At 47.7% G+C, this 19,796-nt stretch overlaps 1 protein-coding gene and 1 non-coding gene across 2 annotated transcripts; one reads left to right on the top strand and one right to left on the bottom strand.

Annotated features, from left to right (window-relative positions):
- Positions 1-1,097: 1,097 nt before the first annotated feature.
- On the top strand, positions 1,098-1,982 carry LOC136551617 (probable glutathione S-transferase GSTU1). Its single transcript, XM_066543172.1, has one exon. The coding sequence runs from the start codon at positions 1,141-1,143 to the stop codon at positions 1,810-1,812; it is 672 nt and encodes a 223-aa protein (XP_066399269.1). The 5' UTR covers positions 1,098-1,140; the 3' UTR covers positions 1,813-1,982.
- Positions 1,983-17,054: 15,072 nt separating this feature from the next.
- On the bottom strand, positions 17,055-17,161 carry LOC136553032 (small nucleolar RNA R71). Its single transcript, XR_010782938.1, has one exon. It is a non-coding gene; the product is annotated as a small nucleolar RNA R71 (small nucleolar RNA).
- Positions 17,162-19,796: the final 2,635 nt, after the last annotated feature.

Raw genomic sequence — 19,796 nt, 5'->3', positions numbered from 1 at the left:
AAATCTGTAGTTTAATTGTTGTTTTGCCTAGCTTTAATTTTTCTGAATCAAATTGTCTATTAATTCTGAAATTTTTCTACGCTTTGAATTTAAATCTGAAAAATACGAGCGCAACATTATTATGAATTATATACCATGTAATTGTAAGAATAAATATTGAAAGATTACACTAAAAACATGGTATAAGGTATATGAGCTTTGTCAATTCTACAGACCTTAGACTTTTCATCCTTGAGATACTCATATTTGTTTTTCATAGCATAATGAATTTTTTGGATGAATAAAGGCTTGGTATTAATTCTGAAAATTTGCATATACCAGTCCTAAAAATGCTAGGACGCTTCTAAGAACATTTTGCATAACCATCCACTATCCTTTTGCACCTTGCTACTTGTTTACATGCAGTAAACCAATTTGCACATGTATTTCCCTATCCCACCCTACATTTTCCAATATCCAAACAGCACCTTAGGAATATATTTTTTAATTATAAAGAATATCATATGACTTTAAAAAAAAAATTAACACGCTACAAAATATCCAAACCAATGGACAGCGATCAAGACTAGTGGGTTAAAACGTTAACCCATTATGAATGGTAATCTGTACAAAGTACAAACCATATCCAAGGCTTGAGATCACCGTGCCAAGTCACCTAATGCGGCTGGAAAAAGTTACCTTGACAGAAAATATAACCAGAGTACACTTTTTTTTTTTTTTTGCCAATTTGCATGTTGCTGTCTATAGTGTCCATAGTGACAAAACCTTGACTATTGGTTTGGCCCTGGGTAGAGTAGCGATGATCGATCTTCCAACGCGCGCAGCAGCCTGCGTTCGACAACGAGCCGGCGTACGTCACCCTGTGTCGCATCTCGCTGCGGAGCCCCTGATCCTCTGCGGGCAATGTGGTCGCATGTTGGTCTGTGCTGCCTGAACCCACGGCAGCCACTTTGTAGGCGCCTACCCATGACGCAAGCCGTGACAGTAGCGCGCCTTTTGCATGCGACAGCCTCTTCTCCGTCCTCTGACCGTCTCCTCCTTCCCATGGGCATATAGCATCATCCTCTCCCTCCCAGTACCCAGTAGACGCTCATACACAGAGACAGACAGGAAGAAAACATCGGACGGAGCAAGGCAGCAATGGCGGGCGAGAAGACGGGGCTCCAGCTGCTGGACTTCTGGGTGAGCCCGTTCGCGCAGCGGTGCCGCATCGCGCTGGCCGAGAAAGGCCTGGCGTACGAGTCCCTGCCGCAGGACCTCGCCAACAAGGGCGAGCTCCTCCTGCGCGTCAACCCGGTCCACAAGAAGATCCCCGTGCTCCTCCACGACGGGCGGCCCCCCGTCTGCGAGTCCCTCATCATCCTGCACTACCTCGACGAGGCGTTCCCGGGGACGCCGCCGCTGCTCCCCGCCGACCCCGTCGCCCGCGCGCACGCTAGGTTCTGGGCCGACTACGCGGAGAAGAAGGTCTTCGACTGCGGGACCACGCTGTGGAAGCGCACGGGCCAGGCGCAGGCGCAGGCGAGGCCGGAGATGGTGGAGGCCCTGCGGACCCTGGACGCCGAGCTCGGGGACAAGGCCTACCTCGCCGGCGAGGCGTTCGGGTTCGTGGACATCGCCGTCGTGCCGTTCGCGACGTGGATCCTCGGATACGGCCGGCTCGCGGAGTTCAGCGTCGAGGAGGTGTGCCCGAGGCTGCTCGCGTGGGCCAAGCGCTGCGGCGAGAGGGAGAGCGTCGCCAAGAACCTGTACCCGCCGGAGAAGGTGTACGAATTCATCGGCTATCTCAAGGACACGTACGGCGACAAGTAGAGTCACAAATCCATCGATCACAATGCATGTTCACGATGGTCGGTTTCTTTTTTTTATGTTCTTTTATAGTTGGTCAATGATGTTTGATGCTGATTTTGTTTGTGTCTCCTACTTTTGTCATTTTGTGACGGCTCCGTGTTTGACAATTCAATAAAAATGATATTTCCTAATTGCTCTGTTCTTGTGGGCAACCATTGTTCATCGTTGCATCCAAATGGAGCAAAACCCAGTGAACCTCTACCACTTACCGACAAGTTTCGACGACAATCCAATTGTCCTTTACATCTGAGATCTCAAACACGGTAAGGTTCTGCCATCATGTTTGAATATGAATATGTTTCTGATCAAATTACGTTAACAACTTCACAATAGAAAAAAAATTCTTAGAGAAAAAAAAAATCAACGGTTCAAAGGTCCATAATATTTATTTTTTAAAGAAAAATCAATGGAAAAAGTCACCTACGAGGATAACGGATGCAAAAAGAAAAAGCAAAAGAAATCTTAAATAAAGAATCGGACGGAAGGCCAACAAAAAATCAAACGGAAGGGAAAATTATATGGCAGAAGTTTTACCGGGTAAATACATAAAGGTATTGTTAGATAACACGTGCATGCTGTTCTTCAGCACTACTTCAATAGTATATTTCAGCAAAGGAATCATGTTTTTCTCTAGCAAGAAATTAGCATCAGCATCAGCAGCAACCAAATTTCAACAAAACGAATAGAGCCATAGTCTCCTGTAGTGCGGTGGTAGGTAATTTTGTTTGCAATCCTGGTGGCCAAGTTCGAATCCCATAAGTGGCATTTTTTTAGGTTGCGGGTGGCTGGCTGGAGTGGGGCATGACCAAAATTTTGAACTGTGGCTGGAGTGGCCCGTGAGCCAGTGGGCTACAAGTGAGTGGAGAAGGCCACGAGCGAGTGGGCTGCGAACCAGACTGTTAGCCTACATTAGAATGGGCCAGACAAAAACAACCTAGACAAAAAAAAGAGGCAGAAATTTTTGCCTTTTTATAAAATACTAGCAAATGTGCCCGTGTGTGGGGTCACTCCTGACCTCTTGCCCTCGCTGAGGATCGCGCGGGGAGAGACCGAGGGTTTCCCACATGGAGAAGATCGAGTGGGCATGGGAGAATGTATGAGCGAAGGTTACAGAGCACGAGACAAAGCGTAAATGCGGATTAAATGTCCATTAAATTGTTTGGGAAAGAAGAGTCCATTTTCTTACACGAGCGCCCCGGGTATTTATAGACCACACCCGGGGCTACGGTGAAATTATGCTAGGGTTACATTGGAGAAGACAATTGTTGTACAACGGCCAAGGGTACGGCGGTAAACTCCTTCCCTTGGCCAACTACCCTGAACCCCAGCCATCGTGATGAGGCCACCGCGCCTTCAAGGTGGTTTGCTCTTCGCGGTCGGCACCCAACCTTCGCGTGTCCTGAGAGAGGGTTCGTCAATTGCCATTGGTTAGCGCCTCGCCCGCAGTGGTCCTTCGGCCGAAGAGGCGGGCCTTCGCGCGCGACACCTGAAAACACGGGTCCATCATTATGAATAGAAAACCCTCACGGTGAGGTTGGATTCCTGCCGCGAGGCCATCTAGTCGAAGCCAGCAGATGGTCGAGTGCTAGTGTAGGAGCTGTGCCAGGATAGCTTTCCCCCAACAGTAGCCCCACGAGGGTCGGGCCCAGCATGATGGGTCGAAGCAACGTTGAAACTCGTGGAAGGGGGTAGGCAAGGGTACCTAGCCTGCCGCCTGGCCCAACGACGCCCCCCATTTTGCTCGACCAATGCTCGGCTTTAACTGTTTTGGGCCCGTAGTTGAGGGGTGAGGTTGCACTATTTTTAGTTGGTGGTGCTACTTAAGGTTTGATGTGACACGCGATTGTCGAGGGTTGTTTCCTGTTTTTCTTGGGATTTGGGATGCACACATTCCTTTCGAGTGGTCATGGGGCACCTATAAATAGGTGTGGTAGGTTTTAGGGTTTTTTGTTGTTCGGCTTCTTGTTTTCTGGCTAGTTGCTGCTGGTGTATCTGGTGAGCGAGGGTTGTGTTGGTGCGAGGATTGTTGGTTTGGTCAAGGGTTTGTTGTTTGCTTGCTCCGTCTGCCGTCGTCTTTTCCTTTTGGGTGAGTGCTAGTTGTTTTTTGTTTTAAGTGTACTTACTTCGCTATTATTTGTGCTAATGAGTCTTTGCGTTTTCATTTTGTAGCTTGATGGCTCGCATGAAGAGGACTGCGAGGCCTGTTGACAGCTCTAATGTTGTTGATTCTTCGTCGGATGCAGCTATGAGTTTTGAGTTTGGTCCTACGAGGGTCACCTTGAAGGAATTGGATGAGTTCGTGAAGATGGGTTGGTTCCCTCATGATCTTGCAAGGCCATCGAAAGGGGAAGTTGTTCTAGACCCTTGTGACAATGAGGTTGTTGTCTACAAGGAGTTCTTTATAGCGGTGTTGGTGTTTTTGTAAACCGGACTAGTAAATTTATACAATTGCCGCGCTGCTCTAGGAAGACTATGGTAGCATCCAAAAGATACAAGGATTTATACTGGTTCAGGCCAGAGCCCTACGTCTAGTTTCAGAGATGATCAAGTGTGTGTTCCTCACTTGAATGCTCTAAAGTTCTTACAATGGGGGTACAAGAATGGTGGAAGAGGTAGGAGAGCTAGAGCAAGAAGATGAACTGCCTGAAGGGAAGCTTTAGGAGTCCAGAGATGTGTAGAATGAGAGAATGTCCTCGGAGAGGGTGCCCTATCTGCCCTTATATAGTGTTCGGGGCCAGGGCATGTACAAAGAAGGAGGTTCTCCCGACCGAGGGGTCGTGAGCCTAAGGGAGGGGCCTATCTATCTTGGCTTGCAAGCTACACCATCTTGTGGTGCATGTCTAGGCGTGGTTGTCATCATGGTCTTGTGCCTATGTCGCGGTAAGGTATGGTGTGGTGCCACTATGCTGGCCGCTGTGCTGGCCGTGGCAGCGCCATTGGCATAGTGGTGGTTCGTCAGCCATCCTACGCGATGTGGTCTCTGCCGTGGCCTTCATCATCGCTTCCTGGTGTCCTGGGGGAGCTGTACAAGAGTTGGTGGCCGCCCCCAGGTCATTGGTCGCCTGGTTGGCTTGTGGAGCAGGTGGCCTCTAAGTCAAGGCCTCCTTCATGGATACCATCCCTTGGTGGGTAGAATCGTACATTCGTCTTGTTGGACCATATCTTAATGGTGGGCACCGTACCGACCATCACCGCTAGGCGGTGTTATCTTGTCTGAGCTACGTGGTGCAGGGATGGCGTTTGACCAGACCAAGGTGACCGCTGTCCCCTCAGTCCTTGCAGGGTTAGTGCAACATGCTCACTCCTATCAGAGCAGGCATGCTTGGCTAGGTTCGACCTCTCCTTGTTCCTCCTAGGGGTCAGGAATGTGGAGAGGTCATGAGTTTCTTGAGCATCTATGGTAGAACCTCCTAATCTAATACTTCCTAGGAGTGCTTGTCTTCCATTAGATACAGCACTCAAGGAAAACACTAAATTACACAGTTTCCATCGGGCACACCCCAAGGGAGAACCCGAAAATCCATATTTTTCATTAGGATTACAAATAAGAGAATAAAGCTTACAACATTCTTAACCATTTCTTACATTACTTTTAATACAACATCAGAGTATGATATTTATTGTTAAAACAACGGAATGTAATCATATTATCAGAGTTATGGACAATTTAATTGAACAACGGAATATAACACATGTGAACAAAGTTAGATCGGAATTAAACATCTATTTATGACGTGACGAAATATTTCTATATAAACTATGACAACAGATTATAAAACTTTTGTTTATAAAAACATTTAGTGAGAGATATAAATAAAAACTATAATCACAGCGTAAAGAAAATCCTGTCCAAGCCCACTAGGAGGAATTCACACACAAAGGTCAGCTCTAGCCTCCACCTATCACCTGCAACAGGGAGAATTAAAACCCTGAGTACTCAATTGTACTCAGCAAGACTTACCTGACAGGAGGAAAGAAAAGACCCCAAGGATATGCAAGGCTATCTGGCTTGTGGATTTCTTTCGTCTGCAGGAAGCATTACTAAATGTGCGTCCTTATATTCGATTTTTATTAGCAGTGCATTAGTTCATTAACTAACCATTCTATGTAAGCACCTGTACTACTTTCAAGCAGGTGGTAAGCAATCAGAGTTCCTTTTTCCATCTTTCATCTTCCAGTTCTTACTATGATGCCTAGAGTTAAGACAAGTCATACCGGAAACGCTGGCGATTCATGAATCAATGCCCCCAGCTGGGTAACTCGAAAACACACACCCCGCCTGTACCCCAGGCACAAGCAGGACCAACCCACTACCCTCCTGTCATGGGGTCCTAGGTCCCTATCCAAACTAGGATTCCAAGCCCGCACCCCTGAGTCCCAGACTCTATGCGGTGCAAGGACCTGCTAAACCCAAAAACCACCCTGACAGTCGGTTCGGAAAGAGCCAGAACCCACGACAAGAGAGTAACAAGTCTTCCAAGCGCCCATACCCAAGTATGTGCTTGGGATAATAAGTCTGTGAATTGCATAGAGTCTTATGCAACGGCCGATCCTTAACTGACACAGACATGGAACACAGTGTAACCAAGCTATGTCCCATTGGCCGCAGGACACAACCTCTTACACCGACCAATACCCAAACCATATCCCTGCCCGGTCACCATTTTTCTTTCCACCATTTTATATATTCTAAGTGATAATAATACAATAATATATATACTTCCTATCTCTCGCGAGTGATAGGTAATCACTCGACTTCTACCGGACTCCTATAGCATAGCAATCTACATGATCCTGTCATACTAGTAAGACTCATGGGATAAAGATATATATATATATATATATATATATATATATATATATATATATATATATATATATATATATGCAAGTGGGTTTCATTCAACTCCTTAAAACTTAATGCACAAATATAATATAAAGTGCAGAAGAGTAGGGGTTATGCACCGAGGCTTGCCTAGGTAAAATATAACCAAAAGTTAGCATTCCATCTTCGTGACATGATCCCTGGCACCATCTTTTCAGCTACTCCAGTTGATACCATCGATCCACCGTCGTTCCTATTGTGATATGTATTGATGCAAATGCATAGATGTAAATAATCAACAACAGCCGAAATTCTTAGAAATCTAATCACGCTTCCAAAAGTACCATTTCTTTAGCAACTCCCGATGACTCCGCGATCCATCGACGTCCCTCCATCGGTGTCGAACTCACAGTACTCGACAAACAGACACAAATAAATATTCATATAAATTCAAATGCGTTCCAAAAATTATGAAACTTTATGGATAGGTAGGGTTCGATTTTAGATGAATTTAGGAAGAAGAAGTGACGGAATCAGAGTTAGCATGGTGGAGATATTAAGTATGCAAGGTGGCCGCTAATTAATCATGAGGAGAGAAAATGAAACGTGATTAGTGGCCACGTGCTGCCGCTGGTTTATTAGAAAGGGAAAAAGAATAAAGAAATGGGTGAAGTGGATTAATGGCTCACGACTCTTGACTTTTCATGTGTAGGAGCTAAGTTGGTCCCCGGCTTTGCTACTAGCACATGGGCATAGGGCAAGCTGCTGCTATGGATTAAACAAAGAGCAGAGCGGGTATACGGCTAGGACTCTTCGAGAGAGACATAGAGAGCATCGGGTGTTTGTGCTCCTCAGCTCGTCCGCCATGGATAGCTGTTGGACCTTCGCCTGACAGCGATTCTGGCCACGACTTCCAAATCCAAGGGCATGGGGAGGTAGAGGGGAGGTAGGGGATGTATGGGGACTATCTACCTTGGTCTATTGTAGCTCGAGGAAGGAGATCGACGGGGCACTCTTCTCTCTACACGAATAGAAGAGGAAGGAGAAGAGCAAGGAGTGGGTGGCTGTAGATCTTGGCGCGTGGTGAGTGTGAGCCAGGGGTGCACAGCATGGACGGGGCACGGGGAGTAGGCCAAGGCGACGCGGTGGTGAGCTACGGCGACCATGGCATCCATAGCACAAAGGCGTAGGCGACGGACGCGGCTTAGAGAAGAGCAGCACAGCATGGGGGTCGACGACAGCGGTGGTGCTATGAGGTACGGGCGTGCGACGTGAGGAGGGAAAAGGAGGGGAAACAGCGGTGGAGCGCGCCGACGGTGAGGTGGTGGTGTGGGGGCTGTAGTGGCGCGACCACGGCGGAAACAGAGATGTGGCACAATGACCTCGATGCGCAGCAGCACTGCCCAGGCAGCTCCAGGCGACGTGGATGTGAGGTGAGCACGCATGGGGCATGGCAGAGAGCGAGGCGGAGGTAAATGGTGCCGGCGTCCGAGCGCGGAGAGGCAGAGCGGTGGAAAAGCGTTGGCCGAGCTCGAGCCTTACGACGGCATCAGCAGCAGGGACGGTGGTGGCGCTGGCCACAGACGATGAAGCGGGCACGCCATGGGGCTATGGTCCAGCACGGGACCGAGGACACACGCGTGCATGGTGGCCGAGCGATGATGGCGTAGTCAGGGCGGGTGCTCATGCGAGGCAGCAGGGAGCACCGGTGGCGTGCGGCAGCAGAAAAAGAAAGAGAGGGGAAGCAGCACAAGGGTGGGAACGTCGTACGCCCACCAGAGCATGGACGCAGGGCCAGGATGGGACGGGGCGCCGTGGCCGGCAGCGGTGCACCTGCGCACGCATAGGGAAGTGAAAGGACAGCATGACAGGGATAGAACCACGTGCTCCCTTTTAGATGCTCCTGCACGGTGGACTTGTTCGGGATGCTGGGCTCCGCTGCATTAACAAAAGCAAAGCTAGACAGGCAAGCAGAGAAAAGAAAGAGCAAACGATGACTCGACAACACAATGCGATGCAAATAAATTGGATGACTTGACTCCTAGCGGGGGGACACACCACGTATTCAAGCGGCCAGGACAGTAGCGCTATGGGACAATGGAGGCAGACCGTAGAGGTAGACAAAGACAAGACCCAGGCAGCAGTAGCTCGAGTGGATAGAACGAACGGCCAAGAGCGAGCGAGGCGAAGTAGCTGATGTGAGCGGCCGAGATCGTTCCCTACAGTCGCTGGTTCACTAACAGAACGCCAACGACATGTCCCCAACACGACTACGACCTTTTGAACATAAATCTAATTTCTCGCTGACTCAACGAAAAGTTCTAGTTTAAATCTTGGATCCGATTTTTGAGCTATCAAATATACTATTGGGCAACTTTTACTCACCAAAACAAGAGTTGCATTTTTATCTATTAAACTTGCGCTCTAGGGTTATTCAAGTACTAAATACAAGTTATATTTTATTTTGTTTATATTAATTTTAAAACTAACAAACACCACATTGACACTCGAACAAGCATACCCACATATTCACGATGTTCATATCTTGCTGATGATATGATGTTTCCGGTTTATATTTTATATTATTTTAACATCCAAAAATTCGTTTTCTAAAACAACTTTATGCATGTACAAGCGTAACTAAAGCTCTAAGGTTTTATTATTTAGCAACTTTTACTTTCAACAAATTTTATTTATAAAAATTGTTTTCATGCTCAATCCAACCGAACAAGCCATTCGTCATTTAATTGCTAGAATCGTTATTGGACAATTTTTAATTACTTTTACGCCCTAGGTGAATCTACTCAGATATTTAGTTTAGTCCATCAAAGTGAACCACATAAGACTCGCTCGTCATTCCATGTGTGTTTTTAAAACCCGTTGTTCAATATAATTCGCCAAATGATGCTTTTTAAACATAAGCTAAATTTTTAAAATCCGAGAAAATCATTTCGGTAAATCCTCTTATGTCTAAACCTCGGTGCTAACAAGCTCATAACACTAGAGATGTTACAGTGTCGTGTGGCCAAGTCTGTGAAGGGGTCGTGGCCGACTTTAGCCTTAGTGCTTGGCCTGGTTTTCTTGGATCAGCTAGTCCTCGGTCATTCGGGACCTTGTTGGCTTATGTATAGCAGGCCGGTCGGCCTACTAACTAATTGTTGCCTTGAGACACATGGAGATCAGAACCCAAACAGTAGCCCCGAGCATTTTTGCGTTGCATGTTCGTTGATTGTCGGTTCATGGTCGTGGCCTGTCCGAGCTTTGTTGCTTGATCCCTTGTAGGCTGGTACGTTCAATGCGGTAAGTGGCCTTATGTTCTACCCCGTTAGGACATCCTAACAATGTGGTACGTGATTGTTGAGCCCTACCATGTTAGTGTGCTACGTATCATGGTTCGTGACCCAAGCGGGGCCGAGTGGTCTCATCGACGCTATACCGGCCCTGTTTCTGGGAGCGTCTTGAGTCCCTGACCTCATGCGGGTATCTAACATTGGCTGTGACCTCCCATGGTCCACCACATGGTGCGGCTGATCTCAGGCTATTCAGTCTACCTTTGGGCCTATAAATAGGGACCCTTCTATCATTTAAGGCACCTTTAGCTACTTTTGCAAACTTGGTTCTATACCCTCTAGGGGTCTGAGAGGAAGGAAGGAAAGAAAAATCTAAAGGGAACCATGGGGCTTCAAGCGTGTGATCCGCTGGGCATCGTTTGTGGTGGCTAGAGGCTGGCATTGCCCCTCCCGACAACTGGTACTAGAAGGCGAACTTGTGAGCTAGGGACTGAGAGGTAGTGTGGCCATCAAGTCGGGTCATACGCCACATCAGTCCACTACTCCATTGCCACTTGTCGCCTCGAACCTTGGTGGTTCGTGTGCTCGAAATGTGCGACTGGCCAGAGGCATTTCTGGCTTCTCCCTGAGTTTCACACGTAGTTCGGTGTCATGTTAGGATCCCGCTAAAGGTTCACCCAACATCTGTTTGGGACTACTTGCAGAGTAGGGGAGGACAAAGTTGTGCGGCCCTATCATGTTATCCAGTGTCGAACAGATCAGGATTATGTCCCATCTGCATTTCGCTTGTGGTGATAGCTGGGCTCCCTTTGTTGCCGAAGGGATGGCAATAGTTCCCTTAGCATGTGGTCCCCAAGGATGTGCCATTCGCTGAGGACCAGGTGCGGTATGTGTTTTAGAGGTATGGCCTGCTGTTGTATCTATAAATTCTTAGGCTTCCCCTATGGTTGCAAGAAGCCCTCGAGCCATGGGTTCGGGGTCATACTTTTGGTTTGGGTCACCACAAGGGTCATTATATCCTGATGATGCGAGGAACTTTCCTGACCTCTTTTTCCATGGTCATGATTGTTTTCTACAATCGTGTGTTGGCTCATTGGTGTTGGACCTTTTTGTGTCTTCCGTGTGACCGAGCCATGATCACGCTTTGGGCCCCACATCAATTCATATGTAAGACACCGCTATGTTACCTAGGCTATCTGCTTCATCGATCTCTCCTGAAGAGGTCAGTGGACCTCTAATGGTTTGTGAGCCTTCGAAGCTAGCCTTAGGTCGTTAGACCTGGAGATGCCGGGAGGAGATTTGGACGTGGCCTAGCCTCAACTCTTTTATGGGGTCATGGGGACCCAGCTCCTATTTTATCCTAGCATCCCTGCTGACCTCGAGAGGTCATGATGCCCTGTTATAGGTGGCTTTGTTTTCGTCCCACACAAGGAGAGGCATGTCCACTATAACCACATGGTCGGAGCGGTGCGCCTCATAAGGATCGATGGGTAATCCGAGCGGGACCCGATATCCTCCCCAATCGATGTGGAGTTCGACTGTGCCTTGTCGAGAGACATCCCATAAATCATCAGCCATCAAACCTATTGGTCCCCGACCGCCTCCGCAACGGTCAGAGGGCAAGATGCCTCCCCCTAGAGGGGGTCAACCTGAGCGACTTCGAAGTAGATGACTCGGACACAAAGTGAGATAGTCACATGGCTCCATACCACCAATTAGAGCCGTAGGGGCCCAACTCACCCTGTCCCTATCCCTTTGTGCCCTTGAGCCCTTCTAAGGACTAGCTGAAGGGTTGAGATGGCGGACTAGAGGGGGGGTGAATAGTCTTTTCTAAAATTAATCGTGTTGGCTAACCGAAACAAGTGCAGAATTATAACTATCAGTCTAGCCAAGACTATACCCCTCTATCTATGTTCTCTAGCACCTTGCAAAGATACTAATCAAGCAACAAAGGTGCCAGGGCTAGCTAGAGCTCTCCTAACCAATTCTAGAAGCAAGGTCTAGTACTTTAAGCTACAAAGGAGCTCCTACACATGCTAGTAAGCAAAAGCACAAAGCCAACTAAGCTCACTAGCAATGCTTAATAACAAGGCAACCAATGCCAAATTAGAGAGCGCAATTACTTAGCTACACAAACTAAGCAATGTGACTAACAATGTTAAACAAACCAAATTAGCCATGTAAGGGAGCTACTTCTATGCTACACAAGCAAGAAGGTAACTAGTAAGCCTACACAAGCTAACTAATTACAAGAGCAACAACACAAGCTTAATGTATATGAAAATAATCAGCAAGCTTGTGTAATGGGGATGCAAACCAATGAGAAAAACAAGGTTGACACGATGATTTTTCTCCCGAGGTTCACGTGTTTGCCAACACGCTAGTCCCCGTTGTATCAACCGCTCACTTGGTGGTTCGGTGGCTAATTGGCATCACCCGCCAAGCCCGTACGTCGGGCGCTACAAGAACCTACCTCAGAAGTGATGGTAGCTCAATGACACGCTTTACTAAAGTTGCTCTTCGTGGCTCTCATGGGGCGAGCACAATGCCCCTCACAAGCTCTTCTCCGGAGCGCCGCACAAGCTTCTTGTGGGCTTCCACAGAGACCACCACCAAGTCGTCTAGGAGGTGGCAACCTCCAAGAGTAACAAGCACCACCGGCTTGTAACTCAATCACCTAGTGCCACTCAATGCGACCTCACTATGCAATCGCACTATAATCGCTCACTCACACAATCAGATGATCACTATCAAGTATGTGTGAGATGGAGGGCTCCTAAGCACTCTCAAGCATGGACACAAAGTCCCCCAAGGTGCTCAGCACCAGCCATGGCTGAAGGCCACTTCTATTTATAGCCCCATGGGCTAAACTAGCCGTTACCCTTTTTACTAGGCGTTTTTCGGGCCGACCGGACGCAGCACCGGACGCACCAGACGCGAATACCGAACGTGTCCGGTCGCTATACCAGACATGTCCAGTAGCTGTTTGACCACCACGTGTCCATCCATTGCCTCCAACGGCTCTCTGACAAGACGACCAGATGCTCAACATGAAATGACCGGATGCTACACCGCTGTGTCCAGTCGAGTCTAGTAAGCCACCAGGGCCGACCGGACGCGACAGTTAGAAACCGACCGGACACTGAGCCTCAGTGTCCGGTCGAGTACAGTAAGCATCCTCTGGTGACCGGATGCGTCCGGTCGCACCAGACCGGACGCTGCCAGCGTCCGATCGACTGCACTACCAAACACCGCCTTTTCTGATTCACACCGGACGCGTCCAGTCGCTGAGTACATCGCCGAATACCGAACGTGTCCGGTCACCATACCGGACGTGTCCGGTAGCTCTATAACCAGCACGACTAACTCCTTTTCAACTCTATCTTCTTCACCCTTGCTCAAATGTGCCAACCACCAAGTGTATCACCTTGTGCATATGTGTTAGCATATTTTCATAAACATTTTCAAGGGTGTTAGCCACTCAACTTGCCACGCCACTCGATCCTAGCGACGATGCAAAGTTAGATCACTTGAGTGGCACTAGATGACCGATATGCAAACAAGTTTGCCCCTCTTGATAGTATGGCCATCTATCCTAAAACCCGGTCATAAACTTCTCTACACACCTATGACCGGTGAAATGAAATGCCCTAGGTTATACCTTTGCCTTGCACATTCCATTCCATCTCCTCCAATGTCGATGCAACACATGCACCAACACAATCAACAATGATATGATCCACTTCATATCATCACGTGATCATATTGGTTCATCGATCTTGACTTCACTTGCTTTTCATCATTGCCTTCATCCATTGGAACCAAGTCTTGCTCAAGCTTCATCGCCACATGGTCCATCGCTCCAAAGCCTCCAACTTGCCCTTCACGCTTGCAACCGGTCCATCAAGCCAAGTCTTGTCTTGATCTTCTCCACCTTGATCATATGACTCAATGTCATGTCTCATGTGCAATGAGCTCCTTCATCATCACATGTGTGAGCTTTGCAACATCTCCAAGCCATGTTCACCTTCATGGCATATGTTGCTCACACACATGTACCTGTGGACTAATCACCTATGTATCTCCCATAAACACAATTAGTCCACCTAGGTTGTCACTCAATTACCAAAACCACACAAGGACCTTTCACTAGCCCAAGAGTGGGTTTTCTAAGAACGATGCGGGGTCGCGGTTACGATGGGTCACTATGCACACGATCTTAGGGGTGGTTGGCCTCCCCGGTCATGTCGTGGCATAAGGGCACCCACTCATGAGTAGTCGTGCGCCACGGAATACGGGTGCATAAATCAAAATGATATAGAAAAGTGGGGACTCATGAAGCTTACTTGGTTCACATTGCTGCATGGGCAACCATTGCTCCGCCTCCCCTCCGATCACTTCACCTGCTCTACGGGTTTTTTTTGAAGTGGTTAGTAAATGTGAGTGAACACGTGTGTGCCTTAAGTGTCCTCAACATCTATAAATATGCTTACAGTGGTACGGCGGGAGAGTCATTCGCTTTTAGTTGCCTGCTCCATCACTTCCCTATTCTAGCTCTCGTGCACTCAGAGTCCTTTCCTCACCAGCCAAAATGGATCGTGGCAAGCGGCAACGGGAGGAGTCACCGGAGGCTAGTGGGGCATCATCGTGTCTTCGTGCCTGTCTGCGTAACTAAGGGTGAGTATTCAAATGGTGTTTTGGTTCAGAGTTTGACCTGTATTGACCATGTGCGTTCCCAGGGCTGCCTCCCATGTCGTGTCTAGAGGGGCCGCTAGAACTACTTGTGCCGTGACCCCGACCATAGGGGGTTGAGCTCGTTGTTAACGGTAGTTAACAAACATTATAGACCGTCAATATAATATAAATAAGGGCATGAAAGTAATCCCCAACAAAGGTTTAGGGGTTTAAACTAACAAATTCCATGAGTTTTGGTGAATCTGTATTTTCTGCAGGGTTTATCTAGAAAACCATCAAGGTGGACCTAAATGTTAGAATTAATCACGCTTATTCACAGCGAAAACAATTCCAAAAGGTTCCAAAAGACTCCAAGAGGCAACCCATCAAAGCGGAGAGCAGGTGGCTACCATGTAGGGCTGGTCGGCCCCTCCTACAGACCGACTGACCTATGGGCCCCACCTATCAGCCCCTCCTTCGAATGTCAGTTCTTCACCGCCTCCTATGTTGCATCTATACCATCTATTCAAGTCGATGTGATCCGAGGGCTTAGGATTGATGCTCAGGCCTATATATACCAGCCCTTGCCACACCCCTAATGAATCAAACCCTGATCAAATCATTTGAGAAGACAAAAACCCTAATCATCCTCAGAGCTCCACCATATTCTAGGGCATAGCTAGCTAGGCTAGGTCTAGAGGGAGGCAATCTTCACTTAGATTCCTGATCATGTCAATAGCATGGCTTGGTATAGCATTTGTACCCCCAACATTTTGTATCTCTCAATACTTTTATATGTTTGCTACCATTGTTATGACATTGTTCTTCGTATTAATCATGTTCCTAGTTATCATGATTATCATCTACTTCAATTATATGCTTAGTATAGTTAGATTATCGTTATGTTCATGCATAAGTTCGTATAGCGCTCACTCTTTGGATCCAAGGGTGAGTGGTTGACATTGTGTAAGTGTGGTGTTTATACATTGTTTACCTACGAATATACCTTATATTTTGGGACATGTGGTAGATCGTGGATGTGACACTCCCATTGAGTCCTTTGTAGTCCACTCCCCAAATATAGGACAAATAGGATCTAGTTACGAAGGACGACAAGATCTGTTCTTAATCTTCCTTAGTATTATCCCTTATGTGTAGATATGAAGTTGATCTTAATCATGATTACTAAGTGTAGTTGGACTAATCAATGTATGCTTTGACTTGTAATTAAGAATGACTTAGGAATTATTCCTCTAATATTCTACTTAGCCATGCTAATGCCATAGAAAGGAGTAGTCTGAGTGATCAATGATTAGTTATTACTTGCCATGCATATACATTTATCTCTTGACTTACCCCTGTTGTGAGTAGAAGTTTGGTTATGGTTTATTTCTCCATCATGTGTATAAGTTATCAATAAATTCTCACTTCTCGTCCTTCTCTATGATAAAAATATAAATAACGATACCTGGAATACTCCCGGGTGAAGTGCTATAATTGTATATTATCTGTGTGCTTATCGATTCCTTTCTGTGTGCTTATCGATTCCTTTCTATTATATATATTCTATCTAGTCGCATGAAATACTAAAGTACTTCTTAGTGTCATTCTAGAAGTGGCACTAGGTAGTACCAATAAGCATTTCTAGCACCACCGCTAGGGATGATAACTTAGTAAAAGTCATGCTGAGAGATCTCAATAATCAATAGGTGACTACTTAAACAAGCGACAAGTTAATAAATACCAACAATTATTTTTGGCACCATTACCGGGGAAGGTAGCTAGGTAGTAAGGAAATATTGATAAACTTATATTTATTGATGTGATCTAGATAACCATTGACCTCTACTCAAATAGGCTTACCCTTGTTCTCTCTACTTTTATATCTTATGCAGGGTAATGTATGACCGATTTTGACCTTTCGACAAACTACGTTGAAGATCTAGAAGCATTAATCAGGAGAACTAGAGATAAACTCAAGAAAGTCTCAGCTTTAGAATCGGAAGACAACCAGACCAGGCGGAGCTTAACACTAGTTTTTGAAGCCATGGCTGACAAGACTCTTCGCGAGTTCTCTGCTCCAACTACAGCCAACATCTGTACTAGACCAATAGTCAATGTGGGAGACAATGGATTTGAGCTCAAGTCAGCTCTCATCAACATGGTGCAAGCCAACCAGTTTTGTGGAAAGGCACATGAAGATGCAAGTGATCATCTTCAACACTTCCTGGAGATCTACAATACTTTCACCATCAAGTGAGTATCCAAAGATGCCATACTACTTTGCCTCTTCCCATTCTCACTTTTGGGGAAGGCTAAGAAATGGTTCTACGCCAACAAAGATAGAAACACTACATGGGATAAATTGCTCCACTGCCTTCCTAGCCAAGTTTTTTCCCACAGGCAAGACCAATGCTCTGCGTGGGAGAATTTCAAGCTTTTAATAGCAGCATGATGAATCTATCCCTAAGGCATAGGAATGCTTTCAAGATTATATATCAGAATGTCCTCATCATAGGATGGAGAATTGGCTACTCATGCAGACTTTCTACCACGGGTTGACCAACAGTACCCGTGCCTTTCAGTGAATTATTCCATGTATTTATGTTTGTGACCTGCAAAATAATGTTCTCCAAATATATGTGGAACTTGGTTAATAGTAAATGCATATGAGATTAAGATTGCTTATTTCTCCTCTTTTTGTGTCATAATTGGAGGTTGGATTTGATCGGTAATGACCACCAATAGTGCCCAGAAGCATCTTGACTGTCTGGATGAACGATGTCTGAGTACTGACCCAGAACCACTCGTGGTGACCCAACGAGGGAGGCAGCGAGCCCCCGAGCACCGATAGATGGGCTCAAGAACTATATGAGTGGCTCGGTTGGGAAGCCAAGGATCTCCCCTCTGGGGGACACGACCGGGGCATAGAATGATCGTAAACCTGGTGTTCTCATGGACTTACCTACTAGTAGCATGGGCATGGCAATCTTGGCCAATGAGGCCATCATCGTAACAGCCCATCCCAATGAGGGACCAAGTCTCTGAGCATGACTCGAGAGCAAATGGGATTACAAATGAAAGTAATTTCATTTAATTAATTGGGAATGACCCGATTACAATATATGGTGGCAAAACCCACCGAGGAGATGCAAAGGGCTAGTGCTGTGGCAAGGCGCTAGAGATGGCCCACCGATGACCGGCCATGCAAGTGACCCTACCTCCCCTAGAGAGATGGTCTTCATTAGGACTAAAGGGGGAGGTCAGGGTCCCTAAGCCTAGAAGCTCGGTTAGCCTCTCGTAGGAGGGGAGGAGTGCACTGAGAAGAGGCAGAGATCTCCTAGCTGTGGCTTGGAGGTTGGCCTCACCCCCAATGGCCTGAGCCCTCCAAAGGGTGGCACATCTAGCCTGACCATAGGCCAGAAGTGACATAGTGCAACCCATGGGTGGCACCTTATGGCTTGGGTATTCCCGAGCCCTATAGGCAACCAAAAGCCTATGGCTGACTACATGGCACTACCTCACCCCTACCAACACCGCATCTGATGATGAGGATATGAAGATGGTGCAAGATGGTAGGGCAGGTGGCCTGCCATCCAGTATTGGCATGGGCGTGGCACTGCACCAACGAGGGGCCAATGGACCTCGGACCCGATGGCCTTGGCCCATGCCCCTAAACTTGTTGGAGTCCTTCCTCCCTTGAAGAAGCAATCACCCGGTAGACCAAGACAGGCTCACCCAGAGGGAAGCATCGCACTTCATCATTGCCATCACCAACGAAGAAGATGGAACTAAGAAGAAGAGAAGGGGACGAAGGAAGGGATTAAAGACACTGTGTCCCCCAGGGCTCCCCTTTATAGCCTAGACGATGCACTATGAGCGGCTCTAGGCCCTTCAATCAGCCATCAGTGGCCTAAAGGGGACCTAGGGAACTGATTGGGCATCTCCTCAATCCCCACAGCATGCCCCGAGGTGATTGCATGATGACGGCCATGTAGTAATGGCGGAGTCAGGGAATCACTAACAATGAGTCAAGTCCCTGCTCCACTTTCCTCCACGCGCGCTGCCCACTCCACGCACGCCTTCACAGGACTTGGGTGAATCTGACTCCTCTCGGGCCCACCGGCTACCATCGATGGCCTAGACCCACGAGCACCAAGTGCCATGGCTCCCACTCTGCTAGATCTGTTCCATGTGGCCCCGATGTTCCATCTCCCAAACGAGGTGGGATGGCGTGGGGGTGCACACCTTAACTCCTCCAATAGGCACGATGGCCCAGATGCCATCAACCACCTATGCAAGATGTCAACAGAAGGGACATGCCTAGAAGCCACCACTCCCGCTGATAGGGAGGCCCCAGCAGGCTCGGGGGCTGCGTGGGCTCCCTAGACGGAGCAACCCGACCCCTCGATTGATAGCCGCTTGGGTGGAGCATCCCCTAAAACCAACCAACTCCCCAAAGTTGGGGTAGGAGCCATTGAGTAGTGGGCCCAACGAGGATATCTATCCAAGGCTCAGCACACTCCCCACACCCCAATCCATGGCCATAGATGGTTGGCCCTAGAAGGCTAGCTCGAGAGGATCGAGACCTGCTACTGCAACCCTCAGAAGGGTGTGGCGCTCCAGATGATCAATTGGCCCTGAGCCAGAGCCCAGACGCTCTCAATCACTCAGCCCACGATAGGCTTTGATAAAAAAGGAGGGTGCCCCTGAGCCTAAGGTTGGCAACTCCTAGACAAGTTTACCGAGCCCTCACTCGAGTCGAAGACCTATGCTGCATAGACTCACTCAGCCTCGACAACCAAGCAACACCCATCACGTTGGAAGAAAAAGACCCCAAGCAGGGCACAACACCCTTGTTAGTAGAAGCCATCCTCGCCAAGGAGGGGTTGGTCACTAGAAGATCGAATTCAGCCCTTCATCGACATCACATCAAGTGAGACCATGAGGGGCTCAGGGGCTCCAGATGAGATCCTAACATATGGGTATGTTAAGCCTCAGGTCCAATGGTTCCCGAACGACGAAGACCCCACTACCAACCCCTCTAGGATTGCCTAGGGGACTCGAGGGCTATACCCATTGGGTACGCTCATGTGCACCCTCTAAGAAGAAACTCGTCTGAGCATTAATCCACCATGACCTCTGCTTAGGGCTCG

The sequence above is a fragment of the Miscanthus floridulus genome, chromosome 4 (genome assembly GCF_019320115.1).
Source record: "Miscanthus floridulus cultivar M001 chromosome 4, ASM1932011v1, whole genome shotgun sequence".
In the NCBI taxonomy this organism is placed as follows: Eukaryota; Viridiplantae; Streptophyta; class Magnoliopsida; order Poales; family Poaceae; genus Miscanthus; species Miscanthus floridulus.
Note: the sequence above shows the minus strand (reverse complement) of the source record. Positions and strands in the feature narration are given on the sequence as shown.

Bases quoted from the DNA above. Each gene is read 5' to 3' on its own strand.
- LOC136551617 (XM_066543172.1), top strand. From the start codon at position 1,141: ATGGCGGGCGAGAAGACGGGGCTCCAGCTGCTGGACTTCTGGGTGAGC.